At 36.5% G+C, this 18,991-nt stretch overlaps 1 protein-coding gene and 1 long non-coding RNA gene across 2 annotated transcripts; one reads left to right on the top strand and one right to left on the bottom strand.

The window, feature by feature from the left end:
* Positions 1–5,838: 5,838 nt before the first annotated feature.
* On the bottom strand, positions 5,839–15,800 carry LOC148912030 (uncharacterized). The gene is made up of 2 exons (XR_016119495.1): positions 15,566–15,800; positions 5,839–6,013 (listed from the first exon to the last, which is right to left on the bottom strand). It is a non-coding gene; the product is annotated as an uncharacterized LOC148912030 (long non-coding RNA).
* On the top strand, positions 5,872–10,038 carry LOC148912031 (uncharacterized). The gene is made up of 5 exons (XM_089028540.1): positions 5,872–6,052; positions 7,269–7,364; positions 7,742–7,906; positions 8,298–8,378; positions 9,215–10,038. The coding sequence occupies exons 1-5, from the start codon at positions 5,873–5,875 to the stop codon at positions 9,341–9,343; spliced, it is 651 nt and encodes a 216-aa protein (XP_088884666.1). The 5' UTR covers position 5,872; the 3' UTR covers positions 9,344–10,038.
* Positions 15,801–18,991: the final 3,191 nt, after the last annotated feature.

An 18,991-nucleotide genomic window follows, 5' to 3' on the forward strand; every position in this document is an offset into this window, starting at 1 on the left:
ACATGAAAAAAAAACGGGAACGAGATTACAGGATATCTCTAATGAAAACAAGAAAAATATTTACAATGAGATAAAATAAATTTGTAGCTTATCTAAATAGCTAAAAAGTTATGAATAAAATACAGTTTTGCTAGATATAAATAGAAACGGAAATACGTAAATTACGTCACAGGTAATTTGAATATTGCATACTGATTAGCAGTGTTTACAATACGCGAGTGAAAATTACTAGGTTGCAAAGTTTAATGTACAAGTCGGTAAACCGTTTAAGATGAACTAAACCAATGGAAAAAGCAATAGGAAAAATTGACTAGAGGTTAACTATGGCTTTAGGTAAGTATTTTAACCTTTGTTTATGACAAACTAAGAATTACACGGTTTACTGAACATGCGGTCGCGACAATGACCTTGAGTGTAGAGTTTAAGTAGCGAACAAATTAAAGGTTGGAAAGAAAAGGTCTTTTATCCCGCAGTTAAGGCTATTTATCGTAGTAAAAAGGTTAAACAAGCGAGTAAGGCGGTAGCGATCCTATAGTAAACGTTTTAAAGAGTTTAAAAGACAAGATACACTCAGCGTGATTACTAAATTACTACTGCGTGAATAACTTTGTACTAAATTACGCGCTAATGCGACTAGCATTACAACAACATGAAACGAATGCTTAACAAATATATAAATAATCTAAGCTATAAAATATAACGACTAGTTAACGATATTAACATAGATTTGTCCTAAATCTATCCTAGGTATAAGTGTAAAAGGCTTCAAAGATTCATACCTTTACATCGTAGAGAATTCCTTGTCTTGATATGTGCAACGTCTTCAAGAACTTTTACTACACTGATTTAAGCTTAGTTTGGGCCTACTTTTATGGGAAAACCTGCATTCTTAAGACCTTACACATCCTACGCAATGTTGCACGCCCTAGGCGCAAACAGGATGTCCCAAACACGAACTTACGTAAACAAGCGCCAAACCTAGGCATGACTCACTGTAATGTAATTACGTACGTAAATTATTTCTTGCTTACGCATTTTCCACGCAAACAGTTAACTAAAGAATTACATTCCTATGTGTACACGAGGCATTCCTAATTAAAAATATAGATTTATGACTAAATAATTACTGTCCAAAATAGTGTCTTTTGACTCTGTCACATATGGAAACAAAAACCATACCTATTGTCATTGGGGCACTCGGGTTCATTCACAAAGGACTAGAACAATATGTCAACCATTTAAAAGGGGACATCTCTATTACAGAAGTACAGAAGATTGCTCTCCTTGGAACTGCACACATCATTAGAAAAACTCTCATGATTACTTGATTCTTGATTTCTATTTTCCCTTTAAATTGAATTATTATATCTTTTATTTTAATTACACCTCGTATTGTAAATATATTCTTGTTTTCCCAAGGCCCATGGATTAGACTCGGTAAACTAAGGATTTTGTAAGCAAAATTGAAGCAAATTGTAAATAAAGATGATAATAATAATGATGATAATAATAATGATGATAATAATAATACTTATTATTATACAGCTTCTCATTAATCCCATATAGATAACTGTCCAATTATTTTCTTAATTGGACAGGTCTTGTTGATATATGGGGTTAATTAGGCAGCTATATAATTAATAGGTAATGGGATTTCATGCTCCCCATGCAATCAAGAAATAATTAGACTCAAAAAATTCCTCTGACTGCCAAATTCCAATTAGACTCGGCCTACGGCCTCATGCAATTTTATCAGTCCTCGGAATTTTCAGCAATTGGACAGTATGGAGTCCTATTACATATACTACTACTACTACTACTACTACTACTACTACTACTACTACTACTACTACTACTACTACTACTACTACTACTACTACTACTACTACTACTACTACTACTACTACTACTACTACTACTACTACTACTACTACTACTACTACTACTACTACTACTACTACTACTACTACTACTACTACTACTACTACTACTACTACTACTACTACTACTACTACTACTACTACTACTACTACTACTACTACTACTACTACTACTACTACTACTACTACTACTACTACTACTACTACTACTACTACTACTACTACTACTACTACTACTACTACTACTACTACTACTACTACTACTACTACTACTACTACTACTACTACTACTAATAATAATAATAATAATTCTGATTCTTTTAAAAGTCAAAGTTATCAGGAAGAAACAAGATTTCAGCCATTAACGCCTATGCGGTTCCAGTAATAAGATGCACAGCTGGAATAGTAAATTGGACAAACGAAGAAATTTACTCTCTAGACAGAAAGACACGTAAAATAGTAACCATGCATCGAGGGCTACATCCACGTGCGGATATAGAACGCATCTATCTTCCAAGATCTATGGGTGGAAGAGGACTTAAGACCGTAGAGGACACTCTTAGAGAGGAAGAACTTTCCCTGAAAGAATATGTCAGCAAACATGAAATTCTATGGAACATTGTAAAGGATACCGTGAAAGAATCATGAGAGACCAAGAAAGAATACCAACAGCGCAGGCAGAACGAAAGACTTGAAAGATACCCAGCCAAGCCTTTACACGGAAACTACATCAAGACTTGCGAGGACAAGATGGATAAGGAGAGCACTTGGCTATGGCTTTAAGAAAGGAGACATTAAAATGGAGACGGAAGGACTACTCACTGCTGCACCCCCTTGGTTAAATATTCCCTCTGAATTAATTGTTCCCGCTAGTAATAAGAAAATAATGGCGAGAAACAATCCATCAAATGTATGTCTTTGGGTTTAGGGAAAGAAAAATGAAGTAGTTATGAAAAAAACGTCTCCTTCAACACTTCCCGCTTGCCTACGAAGGTTCGTGCTGTAAACCAGGCATATCTAGTCAGATAAAATCATGGAGTCAACTCGGCTTCAATGATTGCTACCCAGAGTTCTTTTCGGTCCAGTCGCGTAGGCTTGAGTTGGTCGACGACAACGTTTTTTGAATTGACTGTATGTGCATTGAATACCCCATCCATCAGGGAAACGTTGATCGATTTCATGTGCAGCTACCTTAAGTACCCAATCAAGAACCAATTGAACACAGTTGGACTTTCTATACCACCTTGTCTGGTTCATGCTTTAATTGGAAAGTCATCAATTGGAAAGTCATTTTGAAGTAGTTTTTGAGTCTATCAAATTTTGATTAAGATTTAAGTTCAATCAGTATTGTCTAGGCCTTTAGGCTTGCAATAGTCCCTTTGCAGTTAACGGTCCGCGTGTCTGTACTGGAATGCAAAATGTTTGTTTTCATTTTAAATTGGTGATTCTTTTTAGCTACTTGTAAAGAGCTGAATGAAAACATGTGTATCCAGTGTGTTACGAAATGTAGTTTTATTACGATCTCTCGAAACAGGTAGTAGAAAGTTTGTTTGCAGTCCAGTAAATTTCACCCGTAGGAATCAGAAGTTCATTCATTTGCTCTCAGTGAATAATCAGCACGTGATTGCTTAGCCGCAAAGGGCCTATTGTTAATGTAAGACATATTTGAGGATATTATTCGTAATAAAGTTTATAATAATAATAATAATAATAATAATGATGATGATGATGATAACAATAATGATAATAACAATGATAATAATGATAATAATAATAAATGATAATGATTAATAATAAATGATAATAATAATAATGATTATAATGATAATGATGATGGTGCTGTTAATATTATATTATTAATATTCATTAGTATATGTCATAGGACTCCATGCTGTCCAATTATAAGAAATAATTGGACGAGGAAAATTCCGAGGACTGACAAAATTTGGCAGTCAGAGGAATTTTTCGACTCTGATTATTTCTTGATTGGGGAGCATGAAATCCCATTACCTATTAATTATATAGCTGCCTAATTAATCCCATATCAACAAGACCTGTCCAATTGAGAAAATAATTGGACAGTTTCCTATATGAGATTAATGAGAAGCTGTATAATTAATATTATTATTATCATTATTATGATTGAGACTACCAAAAATAGTTATTATTGATGTCCTAGGAGGTTTTTCGAAAGAGCAGTAGGGTGGGTTTTAATGCACATTTCACAGCTTGAGTTCAACGGCATACGGGGAATTTTTTACGAGTTCTTCAACAGCTTATCAGTTTAAACTGCGGCAATTTCATATTTTTAACAGCATTTTGTCCCCCAGCGACCGGAGAAAGTGCTAAATTTCTAACAATATTAATGTTACATTCCCCGCCCTGTCCCGTGGGTCTGGGGGTGGGGGTGGGGGTATCAGTTGCCTGGTGTATGATCAATTTTTTAATAATTTGCCAAACAGGTAAAACACCAAAGAAAATAACTCAATTATGACCTTTATAATATTAAACACGACAAAACGATAGTTGCTCTTCGAGTTAATGTCTCCCAAGCTGAAAGTGATCATTTAATTCAGTCTAAGTTTTAAGAGGGATTGATATCAGTGTGGCGTGATACGGCGTGACCAGTGATCGCTCTACAGATGTTCACGTCGTCCTTTTCACGCTATTAAAAACCCCGATTTCTTCAATAATCATAATTGTCACTAAAAACTGTCATTGTCGACCTCAAAGAGGCTTCTACAATTGTCAATCCTTGAAAACAAGGGGTCTTCCGCGCGAAGTGCTTAGTTGTGAAAGAAAGCCATACTGAAACTGGAAGACCTTATCAAATATCCGCATTAGTCATAAAGAATGACTAACATGAATAAACCTTTTGTATTAGGAAATGAAAGGACAAAATTTTTATCAGTTTTTATGCACTTCTTCGAGGAAATGTAGAAAATATTGCAAATTGATAATTGCGGCATTATAATTCACATAATTTGGGAATAATTTGGAAATTAAGGAAACAAGTTAAGAAAATCGGTATATCGGCGGATCAAAGGTCATTTAAGCTTTAGCGTCATTTTCCTTCGTTAACAACGGCGTAATAGACAGGATTTGGGATCTCGGTATCAAGCAATAAAAATCACTAAACGTAAACTTGATATGATGAGAAATTTGTGTTTTCCAAACAAAATATAAGGTATATTTTGCTAACTGTTTTCAGGTTTGGTGCATCGCTCTTGGAACTAAATTCTGATATTACGTGCGCAGTTGCAAAGTATCAAATTTTTCTTAGAACTGAAAGCTTCGCTCGTTTATAGCTTTCCAACAAAGCTTCTTAAAATAACTCATAGACAATTGTCGACGAAAGATTGAACTGACATTTAGACTGAGATACTGCTGCATTGAGGAACTAGGATGCTTGACTAGTCGTAATAATCATTTCAAATTATTCCCCTGAATAAATGAATTTCCTTGCTTGTTGAAATAACTTTGCTATGTAGCACTGTAATTCCCTTAACACACGTTATGCGAATACCATCGTCATGAGCATTCTGTTACTCAGTAAGTTCCGGTTTTAGTATAGTCCATGACTGCGGACTTACTAACATTTGCTCTTTTCTCTCATCCGCCCGAGCTTATTTTATGTATCTTATTAGCCGAAAATATACCAAATTAATATCTAATAAATACGAAAAGTTTTTTTTGTTCTTATGATTATCAATAAGATTCAAAATTAGCTGTTAGCCCTCACATCATGGGTACACAATATTTCCCCTTGTAACGAACATCCCTGGATTATGAGGGGAAAAGTGACTTCCTTATTCTTACTGCATGTGATAAGAGTCCCTTCCAGAACACAACTCTAAATTTACTTAGTGATGAATTCACCAGCTTTATATTTACTAAACAAGACAGCAATTAAGACAAACCATTTGCTCTCAGCCCTGATCAAGTTAAGTTTACACAGTTGAACCAGAGACATTACTTTAATACTCGTAAAAATGCCGAAGTTTTGCGTCTTGCCTATTTTTTTCATTTCATTTCTGCTTGTTAAAAGACAGTGCCTTGGAGCGTCCTTAAATCAGCCACCACCGAAGTATAGCACATCACTTGTCCTGAAAGGCTTGGACTTTTATCAGCATCTTTTGGAGCAACAAATATTTATAGCATTGAGACAATATGTAAGTACACAAGTTAAAATCATTATAGGAATCATATGGATCAGTTTTCTAAAGCGGCTGCCTACACTAAAGAAAAAATCCATGAAAACATTTTGAATTACAATTATTTCATTTCAACCTGAGTTTAATGCTGGCTGCAAATTGAAAAAAAGGACCGAAGAGGTGTCCCAAGGTCGCTTTTGAGATATCTATCATTAAACACAAGAGTGTAAAAAAAGTTTTGAAGAAAAAAAGCGAAAAGCAACCTTCAACGAAAAATCCTAACGTCACTGAATCAAGCTTTTGACTTTACCTTTTAAGGAAACCTAAATTATACATCGTCGTCCTAATTTATAAAATATCAGCCAAAAGATTGGGAAAATATTGAGAAATTTAGGTAAAATTTATTTTGTGCTCATCTTGCGCTTGGCAATTTTTGTCTAAAACGAGAACCAAAAGCCAACACTCACCTTTATTTCTATGATAAAAAAAACCCGTTATATTTTTCAAAATTGAAATTCGAAAGATATATACATATATATACATATATAGTAAAGATTGGATTAAAGACGAGACATGTTCACTGTAACTCCGAGTTTCGTGCTTACGCACTTATCAGACAGACTTTAAAGTCTTTAAAGTCTGTCTGATGAGTGCGTAAGCACGAAACTCGGAGTTACAGTGAACATGTCTCGTCTTTAATCCAATCTTTACTATATATCTATTGCTCTGCATCCCTACGCATCGAGCACTGTTTCAACAGTATAGACCACATTACATACTTTGTTATACATATATATACATATATCCTCCGGTGCAAATGTTTGGGGTTTTGCCCTATTGAAGCTCATTGACAAAATGTGTATATGGTTCCTTGATAAAGCTTTTTAGATTATTCAGCGGTTTTTGTGGCAAATCGTACACTCTGCCTGTTTCATGGCGGCGCACGCGTCATAGCGTACTTGCATGATAGCGTGCGCAGTAGCTTCATTTTTGTCTGGTATGCACCCACCTTAATCCAAAGACTAATGAAACTTTCTTGTAATATCGAACATGGTACATTCTGGTTTAGCTTCAGCAATTGCTGATGCCGTACATTGTGCTCTTACCACGTGCACATGCAGCTACAACAAGATTGTTATCGCAGCGTCCAACTAACGTATAACTTAAAGCTAAGGCTGTAAACAAGTTTTGATCAGCTCCAATATAGTAATATGTATTTTTGTATCTAATGCAGCAAACAACGTATTTTGCGAAACGCCAACCCTACGTTAACTTGCAGCTGGTCAGACTTACTCAAAGGAATTATTCTAGGGATGAACAAAACGATACGGTAAGTAATGGTGTGTGATGTAGGAGGAAGTAGCTCTTATAATGTCAGTTATTATTCCATTCCTAAAAAGGTTGTCAGAACATTGGGGGAGATCCAAGTGCATTTGCTGCAGGTATAAGCAGTTTGCTTTTTTTTTGTTCTACGCTCTCAATACAGATCGCCATATTCATTTTTAACTCATTTGGTTATTGATGTTTACTTCAATAACGTATGGAGCACAAAATAGCCAAACGTCATTAAAAAGTTTCAATACAAACAACACTCATTCAGTCGTCAGTATCAACTCTTTTTAAGCTAAGTCAATTAATCGAGGATGCATGATCAGTGCATGATCTATGTCTGTTATTTTTACACAATTCTTTCAACATCTATTTCAGGCAAAGGGCGCTTTGTTCAGAATTTGTAAGCTGTTAAGTGTCTTTCAAAGCTCAGTATACCTTGCTTGGCACGACGAGAGCCATATTGGAGGAAGCGTTGCGAAAACACTGAAAAATCTATCCCGTATAATAAACGATACATTACAAACTGCTATGTTCTTAGCGGTAAGTAGAAGCGCCCACGTTCCTTTCTGACGTTTGCACAGGGATCGCTGAGCAGGGAGGGGCTTGGAAACTATAGCCCCACATTCCCTGCTAATATTTTAAATGTACGCACTCTACGTTTCTCGTTTCTTGCGCGCCGTGAAAAATAAAGAGAGGTCAACTATATGGATAATCGCGACATGACCACCTTTTAACCTTTTCCCTGCATTTCACGTTATCTTTATTAGCAGCAAACCGGCTTCTCAACAAAGACAAACATTCATTATTTTCTTTGTCTACTTCTTGGATTGTTATTTTCTTGCGGATGTTGTGCTTGCTTCGATTGACATTGTTACGTTTTACAACAACAAAATGGCAATTATGATAATTATATATTTTCATTATTTTTTAGATCAAATTAAACTATAATCCATTACCAAGTGAATTTCGGGTGTCACGCGAATCAATGGACAGCAGAGTTGTCCAATATAAAGTAAGTATTTGCAAATATATTACCAAGTACATAGTATATATATTAGGAAAACGTTTGTGTTATTGAAACGCATGTTATGTCATTACCGCCATGAGTATTTTAAGGGACTTTGAGTCAAGTGGTTGCACCAAAAGAATCACCAGAAAATGCATCACTAAATCAGCTCGTAGACCTCTTGCAAGACTACAAATGAAACTAATATTTTACAGTTTGCAATCAATTTTCACAAGGGCACTGGCTACATTCTCATGCACTAAACTCTGTAAGCTTTCTTTCTTTTCCATTTTTCTTAGTCCTTTTAATTCAATCAACAGCCTCGGAAAACTCATTTTCCATAGCAATAGTGAAAGAGTTAATAGTGAGTCTTTATTACTGGGACACCAGTGATAGCCCAGTCTTAAAACGACTTCGTTTTTTTCTCCGCAACAAAATGGACTAGTACCCAGTATGCATTACGTTCTCGGTCAATGGTGATCTTGATTGGTTCAAACATGGACACCATGAAAACGCGTCGTTTACGCATTATTGACGCTGTTATATTTTAGAGTGACAGGCTCACTCAAAAAAAAAAAAAAAATAAATAAATAAATAAATAAATTAATTAATAAAACCGCTACGCCACCCGTGCTTTCCTCACATGACTGATCACGAGGTGTTTTACTAACAACACTATCTTCGCCGGCAATGTTTTCCTCCCTTCCAGGTATCCCAGTCTACCCTGCCTACATGGTCTTGTTTAACTTAATTGTAATCAATCTTTTGTCTTGTTTCATTTAATTGTGATGAGTTTTTTAATCTTGTTTAAATTAATTGTGATGATTCTTTTGCCATTTCAGAAAATTTTTAGCGACAACGCCAGTGTTAACTCGATTCGCTCGTGGAGAACACTTTATGAAATGAAGCATTTCCTCATAAATGAGCTGGAAATCCAAGTCAAAAAGCTACACAATGCCCTATCTATGTAAGCAAATTGTGTTTACGAAGAAGTAACATGCTAGGCATGCGATGTATATGTTCCTTTAAAGTAAAGGAGAATCTAATATGAAATATATACTCTAGATATGCTAATTAGCTTTTTTATAGGCGTTGTAGTAAGATACTTTATCTACGAGCCATATTGGTCCGATAAGTTTCATTATATGATATATGGAATTCAAACTATTACTGACAGTGATTAGAGTAGTGGCCGTTTATTATACTTATCAATGTGTAACAGTGAAATAGAAACAAAAGAATACAATAATCATTGATTACCATACGATAAATTTACAATAGTTTATTTGATACGTATCATAGAGGTTAAAACATGAACGTGTATATCAATCGCGTACATTCAGTAATGGTTTATTAATCGTGTATCAATCTAGCATATCTATTTCACGGTACGGGTTTACTGATTTCACTGTAAACGTATCCCTTGCAATAGTTCATAGACTACTGAATAAAGATTAATGAATATTATTATTTACGATTTTGTTTTAACACACAATGAGTAACGAGCAATTTTTCCTTCGCGGGTGAAGGACAAGAACTAGTAGTAGTAAAAGTCCATCAAAAGTAATCTTTTTTTTACTAAATAATCGTGATATTTAGTACTATGTATTTATACAGCGATGTTTCATTCAATAAAATGTGCCTTTTGCATTATTGAACTTATAGATTTATGTTGTTCGGACATTGTTCTCGAATTTCCCTACAAATGTACTGACTTTAAATGAACTATTTACTTGGTTAATGTTTAGTTAGTTCTCTAAATACGATTAAATATTTTTTTCTAGCTTGATTAAAGCTTTTCTTACTGCTGTTAAGATAACTAACTCGCGGGGGGTGGGGGTGGGAGTACTCCCTTTGTTCAGGTGGTAGGGGTGATCGGCGGTCGATTTTTAAAATGGCCCCTAAAAGGTACGCATAAATTGAAAAGGCTCTTAAAACCAACCTGGTTTCAAACCCTAAAAGGTACAGCTTTATTTCAGTCAGTGGCGGATCCGGGGGGGAGGGGGGGGGGGTTCGAAGGGTTCCACGGAACTCCCCTTCAAGGTTTGATTTTTTAGGTAATAGAAATACGTCTTATATAAATTTTGCTTAAAAGTATCCACAAGGATAATGTTGAACACGAAATGATAACTATTTGCTGTTATAATGTTTAATTTACCTTTAAGGTCCGTTACTAGATAGTAAATTAGGTGATTAGAGCCAATTTTTTTGTCAAACATCGTTTAAGAAACGGAAACCTTCTTTGAAAAATCCTGGATCCGCCACTGTCAGTAATTTACTATTAACCCCGGCTATCAACGCCGGTTTAACGAATGACAGGACAGTGTATAATAAGATTATAACGATGATCATATTAAAGAAATATTTAGTGCATCATTGTAAAGTAAACAGCGGCATAGCATGGATAACGCGCATAATAAATGGACCCCAAAAGGTACGGAGTTATGTTACGTAATTGACTTTTGAGCCGGAACCCCAAAAAGGTCCACACAGGGAACATTTTCAACCCTAAAAGGAGCGCCGATCACCCCTACCACCTGAATAAAGTGCCCCCCCCCCCCCCCCCGGGAGATAACTAAAGAAATCTACCTAAATTTTCTCTTTAAAGCGAGTGAATTTGTATGGAAATCCGAGAACGATGTCCGAATTTTTTGGTGATCGTAACACAATCCAAGCTAGCGCCGAAAAGTTGAATTGAGAATTGACTAAACCAACCAATCAGAAAACGAGAAATCGTGACATTTGGATGGCTTCCCGCCAAAAGCAAATTTTCGGGTTTTTTTTGTAGCTTTGTAGTCCCAAATTATTAAGGTAATTCCCTTGTTTTGCACTGCGCATTTTTCTGCGCATGCAACTAAAACCATGAAACTAACAAAGTTTAGGTATTATTCTTTCGGAAACTAAATAAGAAACATGTTCAAAACCAATTTTCACTTTTTTCTCTTTTTTGAGTAGAGAAATTGCGATTTTATCTGACTCGCCCCGGTCTCCACTCGAAAAAGTGTAATTTTACGACGATTTTGAGATGTTTTTTCAAGATAAATTAAAAACGAGAATGGTGACGATGTTCGTCATTATATATCGAAATATGGAGAAAAGTGTATTGGTTAGATTTTGAAATATTTGGATGGGAATAGTTGACATGTGCAATTTTTAAACGTTCACCGGAGGCACACATACCTGCATTTTTCACTAATAGTTCAAAAATCATCATCATCCAATGACTTTGATGGATTTAATTATCTAGTAAACTTTGAGTTATAAGTGCGTTTTGTTATATAAAAGTCCTTTAAACTGTGAATAAAGGTTCTTGGTTACAGCTTCCGGTTGCTACCGCATTTCACTATGAAACCCATAAATTGACAGGTTTGGAGAGCATCTAGCGAAAAAACGAGAATGGTGACCCCATCTTTTTATTGCAGTTTTTAAATGTCTTTAACATAATGTCCATGCATAGTTTCAGGACTAAGTTATTGGCAAAATTTCTTTCAAGGGAATTACCTTAATGGTGAGTCGTTTTGTGCTTTAATATTCAATGATGAAATTTATTGAAAATCAAGAAAATAAAAACACATTAAGTAAGACTAAAAGACCTGACTTAGTTGACAGAATGCTGAAGACCAAAAACTGTGGATCGAAACCTTGATAAAATAGAGCCAAGAGAGTTGAACGAGCTGCTTTCCGCCTTCCTCGTTGAAATTAATTGAGAAAAAAGACAGAGATGAACACTAACCAACGACTTTATAAAGATCATTTATATCAAGCTTGGACCGATACTTGAGAAGAAGAAAAAATTACCATACAGCAATAATGGAAGGCCAAGTATGTAAAGTTTCGACAAATTGTGTCTATATTCACTCGTTGTTTGAGTAGCACTCACTCGCTCGTACGTCGCTCGCTCGTGTTTTTATACAAACAACTCGTGAATATAACATATAACCCCTTACGCCGCACTTTCTATGAAGTAATCTATTCTCTACTTTCACATCCCCATAATACTTTGCGTCTTTGGGGTGTAACCAGAGGGTAAAAACCCACTTATTTTGCTGAAGGCTGATCAGACAATGTTGACAATACCTTGTTTGGTATCCAGAAATAAAATGAAGAAGTAAAAAAAAAAAAAACAAAAACAAAAACAAAAACAAAAAAAACAAAAAAAAAAAAAAGATAGAAGCTTGAAGACGTTTAAGGTAAATTAAAAAATATTTTTCGTAAGTCAATACATTTTCTGTAAGACCAAAACTCTTGATGATCTGTACACGCAAAAATAACTTGGAATAAACTGATGATCAGTATTGTACATATAAAAGCATGCAGGTAAAGTAAAAATTCATTCAAGAAATCTTTCAATTTGGAACAGTTTTTTGATTGGTTATACCCCCCAAAGACGCAAGGCAATATGGGGATGTGAAAGTAGAGAATATCTACAATTAAATGAGCTTTATGCAATGCGAAAATTCTCATGATACATGTCAGTAATAAAAGTTCTTTCGCACGTACAGCGTCGGGACTTCAACAAAACCTCCCTCGACTTTCGGGGACATTTAATAACTCATCACCGTGATGGTATGCTTAATTTAAAAATATTAAGTCTATCAAATTAACTTAGTCCAAATAGGAGGGAGGGGGCGTCTCCTCGTATTTCAGGACATGCAGTGTTGTTTCCACGCGTGCCATCACACTTAATGCTTCGCGAAACTTGTCCTTGTTGATATAAGTCAAACGCAATACTGTAGTTGAAAAATGGACTTAAAAAAGGCTAAGTTATAGTTGAATGGCTCTCAATTGCTAAAACCTCCTCCTATGTAGTTGATTTGTATTCTTGTGCACTGTGTATTTTCATGTAACTACTTGTTGATATCTGACTTTATTTATCGTACAGCGTTTCATCGATCCCCATTTTTTTCGCGGGGAAATTTGAAAAATAACTAGTAAAACATAATTCGTAAAACATATTTTACAATAACTAGAATAATATGTTGATTGCCAAATCAGGTGCGAAAATCGTAATAATAAGAATATTTTGACCCTCTTACCGTCATATATCCGTCTTCAAATTGGCCTATTTCATAACGACGTCACATTAAAACGAACTATTGTTTTAACGTTAGGGATCATGGTCGCTTGAAAGGGATGGAATGACAACAAAGCATCTTAAATCACAATGACATTTGGTTTATGAGCTGGTGAAGGCAAGAACAATTAGATATTACGCTAAATATAGTTAAGAAAATTAAGCTTACATTTAGCCTAAATTTCAATCATTTTAGCCGATGTAAACAAACCGTTACGTCATTATGAAATAGGGCAATTGGAGAGCGTCACGAATGGAGACAACATTGCCTAGTCCCCGCTCGTCTGATCCAAACTGTGAATATTGCGTATAGAGCCAAGAGAGCATAAATAAGGGAGGGAAACTTCTTAATAACGCGCGCGCCATGTAAATTCCCAGTTGGTCTATTTTTAGTAACCGGATGCAGTTTAAAATCGCCTTACCCTACTCCCGTGTGTCATCAACTTGCGCGCGCTCTTTTCGTTTCGTTTTTAGTGATCTTATCTATTCTCTCTTGATAGAGTGCAAACACTAAGGCTGTGAAACAGTACTATCGAATATGTAATAGTGAAAATCACATGTTAAATAGTTGGAAATCGGTTCAGAAATCACTGAAGTATTTGATTATTCGTCCTTATTGCACTGACGAATAATAATGACAACTAGCAACACCTTGAACGTATGTCTTCGGATTTTTGCAAACGGAAAAACAAAGCTTGATCGGAATGATTTTTATTTAGTTAAAAGAAGTTTCAAATTTCGAAAATATTAAGGCATAAGAGACCATCTCTTACAACACTGGCCGCTCGCCTACGAAGGTACGTTCTGTAAACTCCGTGGCATACAGTCCTTTGAAAAATCGTTGTCGCTGAAAGTCTTAGCGACTACACGACTAGACCGAAAATTAGTATGGGTAGAAATCACTAAAGCATCTAGCTGCATATATTATTAGTCACGTCTTGAGCTCGCAGCATTTCCAATTCGATAAGTTATGCCTCGAGCATACAGAGAAGGTCTTCGCTAGCGAGCGGTTTGGATGACACAAGCCCTCGACATAAAAACTGAATAAGTAGCTTTTTACTTCTTTTCTTTTCACGGAAATCGAGGGCACACATTCCTTCGAGCTGTACTCTCCATGATTATATTTTATAGCGCGAGCTAAAAATTTATTGCTACAGTGATGTTAACCGGCCATACTCCAGTTCGGGCTAGTCGCGTAGTTGCGGAGCCGGTCAGCCGACAACGTTTTTTCTTTCAAAACACTGTATCGAATCAGATACAGCAGTGATTTCTACCCATAGTTCCTTTAGCTCAAGTCGAATAGGCTTGAGCCGGTCGACGACAAATGATCTTTCTTGAATACTCTACCTTTTGATTGACGGCGAGAGATTAAATATCGATCATTATTAAATTAAGTACTTTTACTGAAAAATTCATTCTCTTGTTCATAGTGGTTTATGTTTCTTCTTCTTACTTGCTTGGTTTCATCCCTCCCACCTCCCTGATTGTGCTTAACAGCTTGGTGACACAATTAGCTAAGTAGATGTGTGAACCAAAGGAGCTTTAGGCCTGTCACTAGAGGTGGTTCGATGGTTCGAACAACCCCCCCCCCCACCCTTCCCTTCACCTTTATAGGAATATGAAATAATGCTTAGAACTTTTTTCAGTTTTTTCAAGAAATGGCATGCGCATATATCTAAGATTGGTAGAAAATAAACCTCCCCTTTGAAGGTCCTCGAAACTGTGCTCGCATTGAATGTTTTGAGTCGTATGCTGCCTTCTCAACAACGTAGGATATTACTTCTATCTTTGAACAATAATAATTGGTTTGTTTGCAATAGGACGTTTGCACGATGGCGTCATTGACCTCAACTACCAGACTCCCTTGCACACTTTCTTTTGTTCAGTTCATTAGTACCAATTGTCTTACTATTCTCATGAGGGAATACAAATTTAAATGAGAAAGAAAATTCGCGAAGTATCTTGGTAGTGGGAGTCAAATGACGCCATCATGCAAACGTCCTATTGATCGTCACTGTCATTAATTAATTGTCAATATTATTTCAAAATGCAACCATTTCCATTATTCCAAGAACAATTAGGTTTGAACCACTTGCCACTGTAATCAATGTACACACACTTTTCCGAGGGATAATTTTGAACTGTGCTCCAGTTTTCATAATCGACTGGGGTATCATCACTCCAAACAAACGTACCATCTTGATTTTGATAAAGTCCAATCCACATCCAATTACCAACTTTGAGATGCAATTGTCTCACAATCTCATTTTGTTCAGGTGAATGGATTGATGGCAGATTTGTTCCCAATGCCTTGCATTTCGTATCAGCGGCATTCCAACTGACAGTACCACTACCTTTGTAATACTCTACAAAAGAATTAGTTTTATTCTTTCAGAACTCGAAGATTATAGAGAGGCCAAAAGTGTTGAACAACTGTTAAGTAATCTATCATGATATTTAAAGTCTTTTTGCTAATTTATCACCGTAAACTGAAATTATTTGTAGTTTTTGGTCTTTCAATTAGTGGTTATGGTGGCTGCCTGCTATAGAAAAAAAAAATGAAGCTTCTGCGCCCGCTCCTACGCAATGACTATGAGAGGCCATTGTTTGCTAGTAAGGTTAGCACGTGCCACCTACATCTGGTGGCCCGCATCTCCTGGCCCCACACGCATCTCCTGGCCCCTTGGCCATAACTCGGGAACGAAGCATGCTATGGTAACGAAACTTGAAAGCATTGGTGAGACTTGTGTTGTCAATCATCAGACCATGTGACATGACGTGACGTCACATATCACGTGACTTACGAACAAAACATTTTTGCCGATTTTTGCAAATACTCATTACAATGAATGCTATGGTAACGAAACTTGGTACGATGTTTGAAACTTGTATTGTCAGTCATCTGACCACGTGACATGGCGTGACGTGACTTACGAACAAAACATCGCCGATTTTCGCCAATAGTCATTACAATAAATGCTATGGTAACGAAACTTGGTACGATGGATGAGACTGGTGTTGTGAGTGATCTGACCACGTGATATGACGTGACGTCACATACCACGTGGGTTAACAACCAAAAATCGCCGATTTTTGCCAGTAGTTTTAACTTACGGACAATTGCATGTGATCATTTTATCAAATGAAGTAATACTTATTTTAACGAAATTCGCTTCACATACCTCTGGTGGCCCCATCGTAGCCACATCTAATGGCCACGCATCTCGTGGTCCCATGCACGCGCATCTGGTGGCCCCTTGGCCCTAACGCCTAAACGAGGCATACTATGGTAACAAAACTTGGTAGCATTGGTAAGACTTGTGTTGTCAATCATATGACATCGCGACATGACGTGACGTCACATATCACGTGACTTATAAACCAAACATTTTCGCCGATTTTCTCATATACTTATTACAATGATTGCTATGGTAACGAAACTTGGTCTGAAATGGGTAAACCTTGTGATGTGAGTGATCTCACCAAGTGACATGGCGTGACGTCACATGTCACATGGCTTAACAACCAAACATTATCGCCGATTATGGTATGTAATCATGAATTATTTATAAAACTTGTTAATCGGACTCGCTTCCACATACCTCTGGTGGCCCGATCCTACTTACATCTGGTGGACCCGCATCTCGTTGACCCATGTTGTCAATCATCTGACCACGTGACAAGGCATGCCACATACCACGCGACTCTTCCATCAGAAAAAATCTGTTAACATTTGGTCAGCTACGATTTCAAGCTCACGCCCGTCATGTGAGCCCATACAAATTATGTCTCAAAAACACGGTTTTTGAATCTTTTCTCAAAATAATGACTATTTAGGCAAAAAACAGAAGTGGATTCAGTTAATTCAACTATTCACGGACTGTATTATATGGTTTAGATTGAATTCTATTGAAAAAAACCACCGTACGTTTTGGGTTGAATGTACGCCATTGGATGTATTTTACAACAGGAAATGCGTGACATAACCGGGGTCAAGCTAGAAAATCGTCTCTCCTTGAAATAAAACAGAACTTGTCAAAAAAACAGAAGTGGATTTGAAAACCCCGGGCTTTCCTGAACATTTTGGTATATGATTCATAGGAATTTGTTAAAATTTAGATTCGTATTTTTGCTGATTTTATAAGTTCATACTATCTGTTGGTTATACATTCGCTTCTTATGATTCCTCAGGATTCGTAGCTTCGAAAATACGCTAAGAACGGGAAGAACAGAAGATTTACAGGGTCATTTAGGATGTTGTGTCACGCAGTTTACTTTTCCTTTATAACTTTACTTTCAAGCAAAGCATTTTGCTTTGAAAAGAGAGGAAATAGACCGAAAAGAGCAAATATTCCAAATATATGGGCAATTTTTTCCAATGTTACCATAGCATCCATTGTAATGACTATTGGCGCGAGGAAGATCGGGGATAATGTATGGTCACCTGATATGTGACGTCACGCCACGTCAAGTGGTCAGATCACTCAAATCACAAGGTTTACCCAGTCAGACCAAGTTTCGTTACCATAGTATTCATTGTAATAAGTATTTGCAAAAATCGGCGAAAATGTTTGGTTCATAAGTCACGTGATATGTGACGTCACATCACATCAGGTGGTCAGATCACACATGACAAGGCTAGCCAATATAACAAGTTTCGTTACCATAGCATTCATTGTAATGAGTGTTCGCAAAAATCGGCGAGAATGTTTGGCTCGTAAGTCACGTGATATGTCATGTGGCGTGGTCTGATGATTGACAACACAAGTCTCACCAATGCTTTCAAGTTTCGTTACCGTAGCATGCATCGTTCCCGAGTTATGGCCAAGGGGCCAGGAGATGCGTGTGGGGCCAGGAGATGCGGGCCACCAGATGTAGGTGGCACGTGCTAACCCCTTCTCATTATTTGAACCCACGATGTGCGATCCCACTAAAACCGTTCAAAACCGCGAATGACTTTTATAATTCTATTGACGAACTATACGCGTTTTGAACCTCAACGAAAAAGCCCTTAAACCAATATAATATAAATTATTTAAATTGGTAGTCCCGCAAAAAGGCTAAAACCCCTCGAATAGCGTACAGAAACCAAAAAAATACATGGTGATGATTATGATGGTTATGTTAATAATAATGTTTATTTTGACACGATAAGATTTACAGCGTTGATGATGTGGTCGTGTATTGAAATACAAATGTAAGTTACCTAATCTCTCTCTCTCTCTCTCTCTGCAGAATTTTTCTTTTGCAGTGTTTTTTCACTTGTTATTTGACAAGTTTTATTCTTAGTTTGTACTTAAATCCAGTTTCACTGGCAGTTGCTGTGATTTCATCCGCAAGGTTTTTCCAAAGCTTGTAACACTCGTGTTGGATAGACTTTGTTACGTAAGTGACAAAGTCTATCTTTTTTCACAAGTATTGGACGTACTCTGGCATCCCGCTTTAACTTTACTGCATCGAATACTATGGAACAAGTTACTTCAACAACTTTTAACTTGAAAAAAAATAGAAACGGATTTTGTGTTAAAGCAGCTGTCTCAATTAA

This window comes from Actinia tenebrosa, unplaced genomic scaffold (assembly GCF_029948245.1).
Source record: "Actinia tenebrosa isolate PJP-AT-01 unplaced genomic scaffold, QUT_ActTen_1.0 PGA_scaffold12__29_contigs__length_12842862, whole genome shotgun sequence".
Classification (NCBI taxonomy): domain Eukaryota; kingdom Metazoa; phylum Cnidaria; class Anthozoa; order Actiniaria; family Actiniidae; genus Actinia; species Actinia tenebrosa.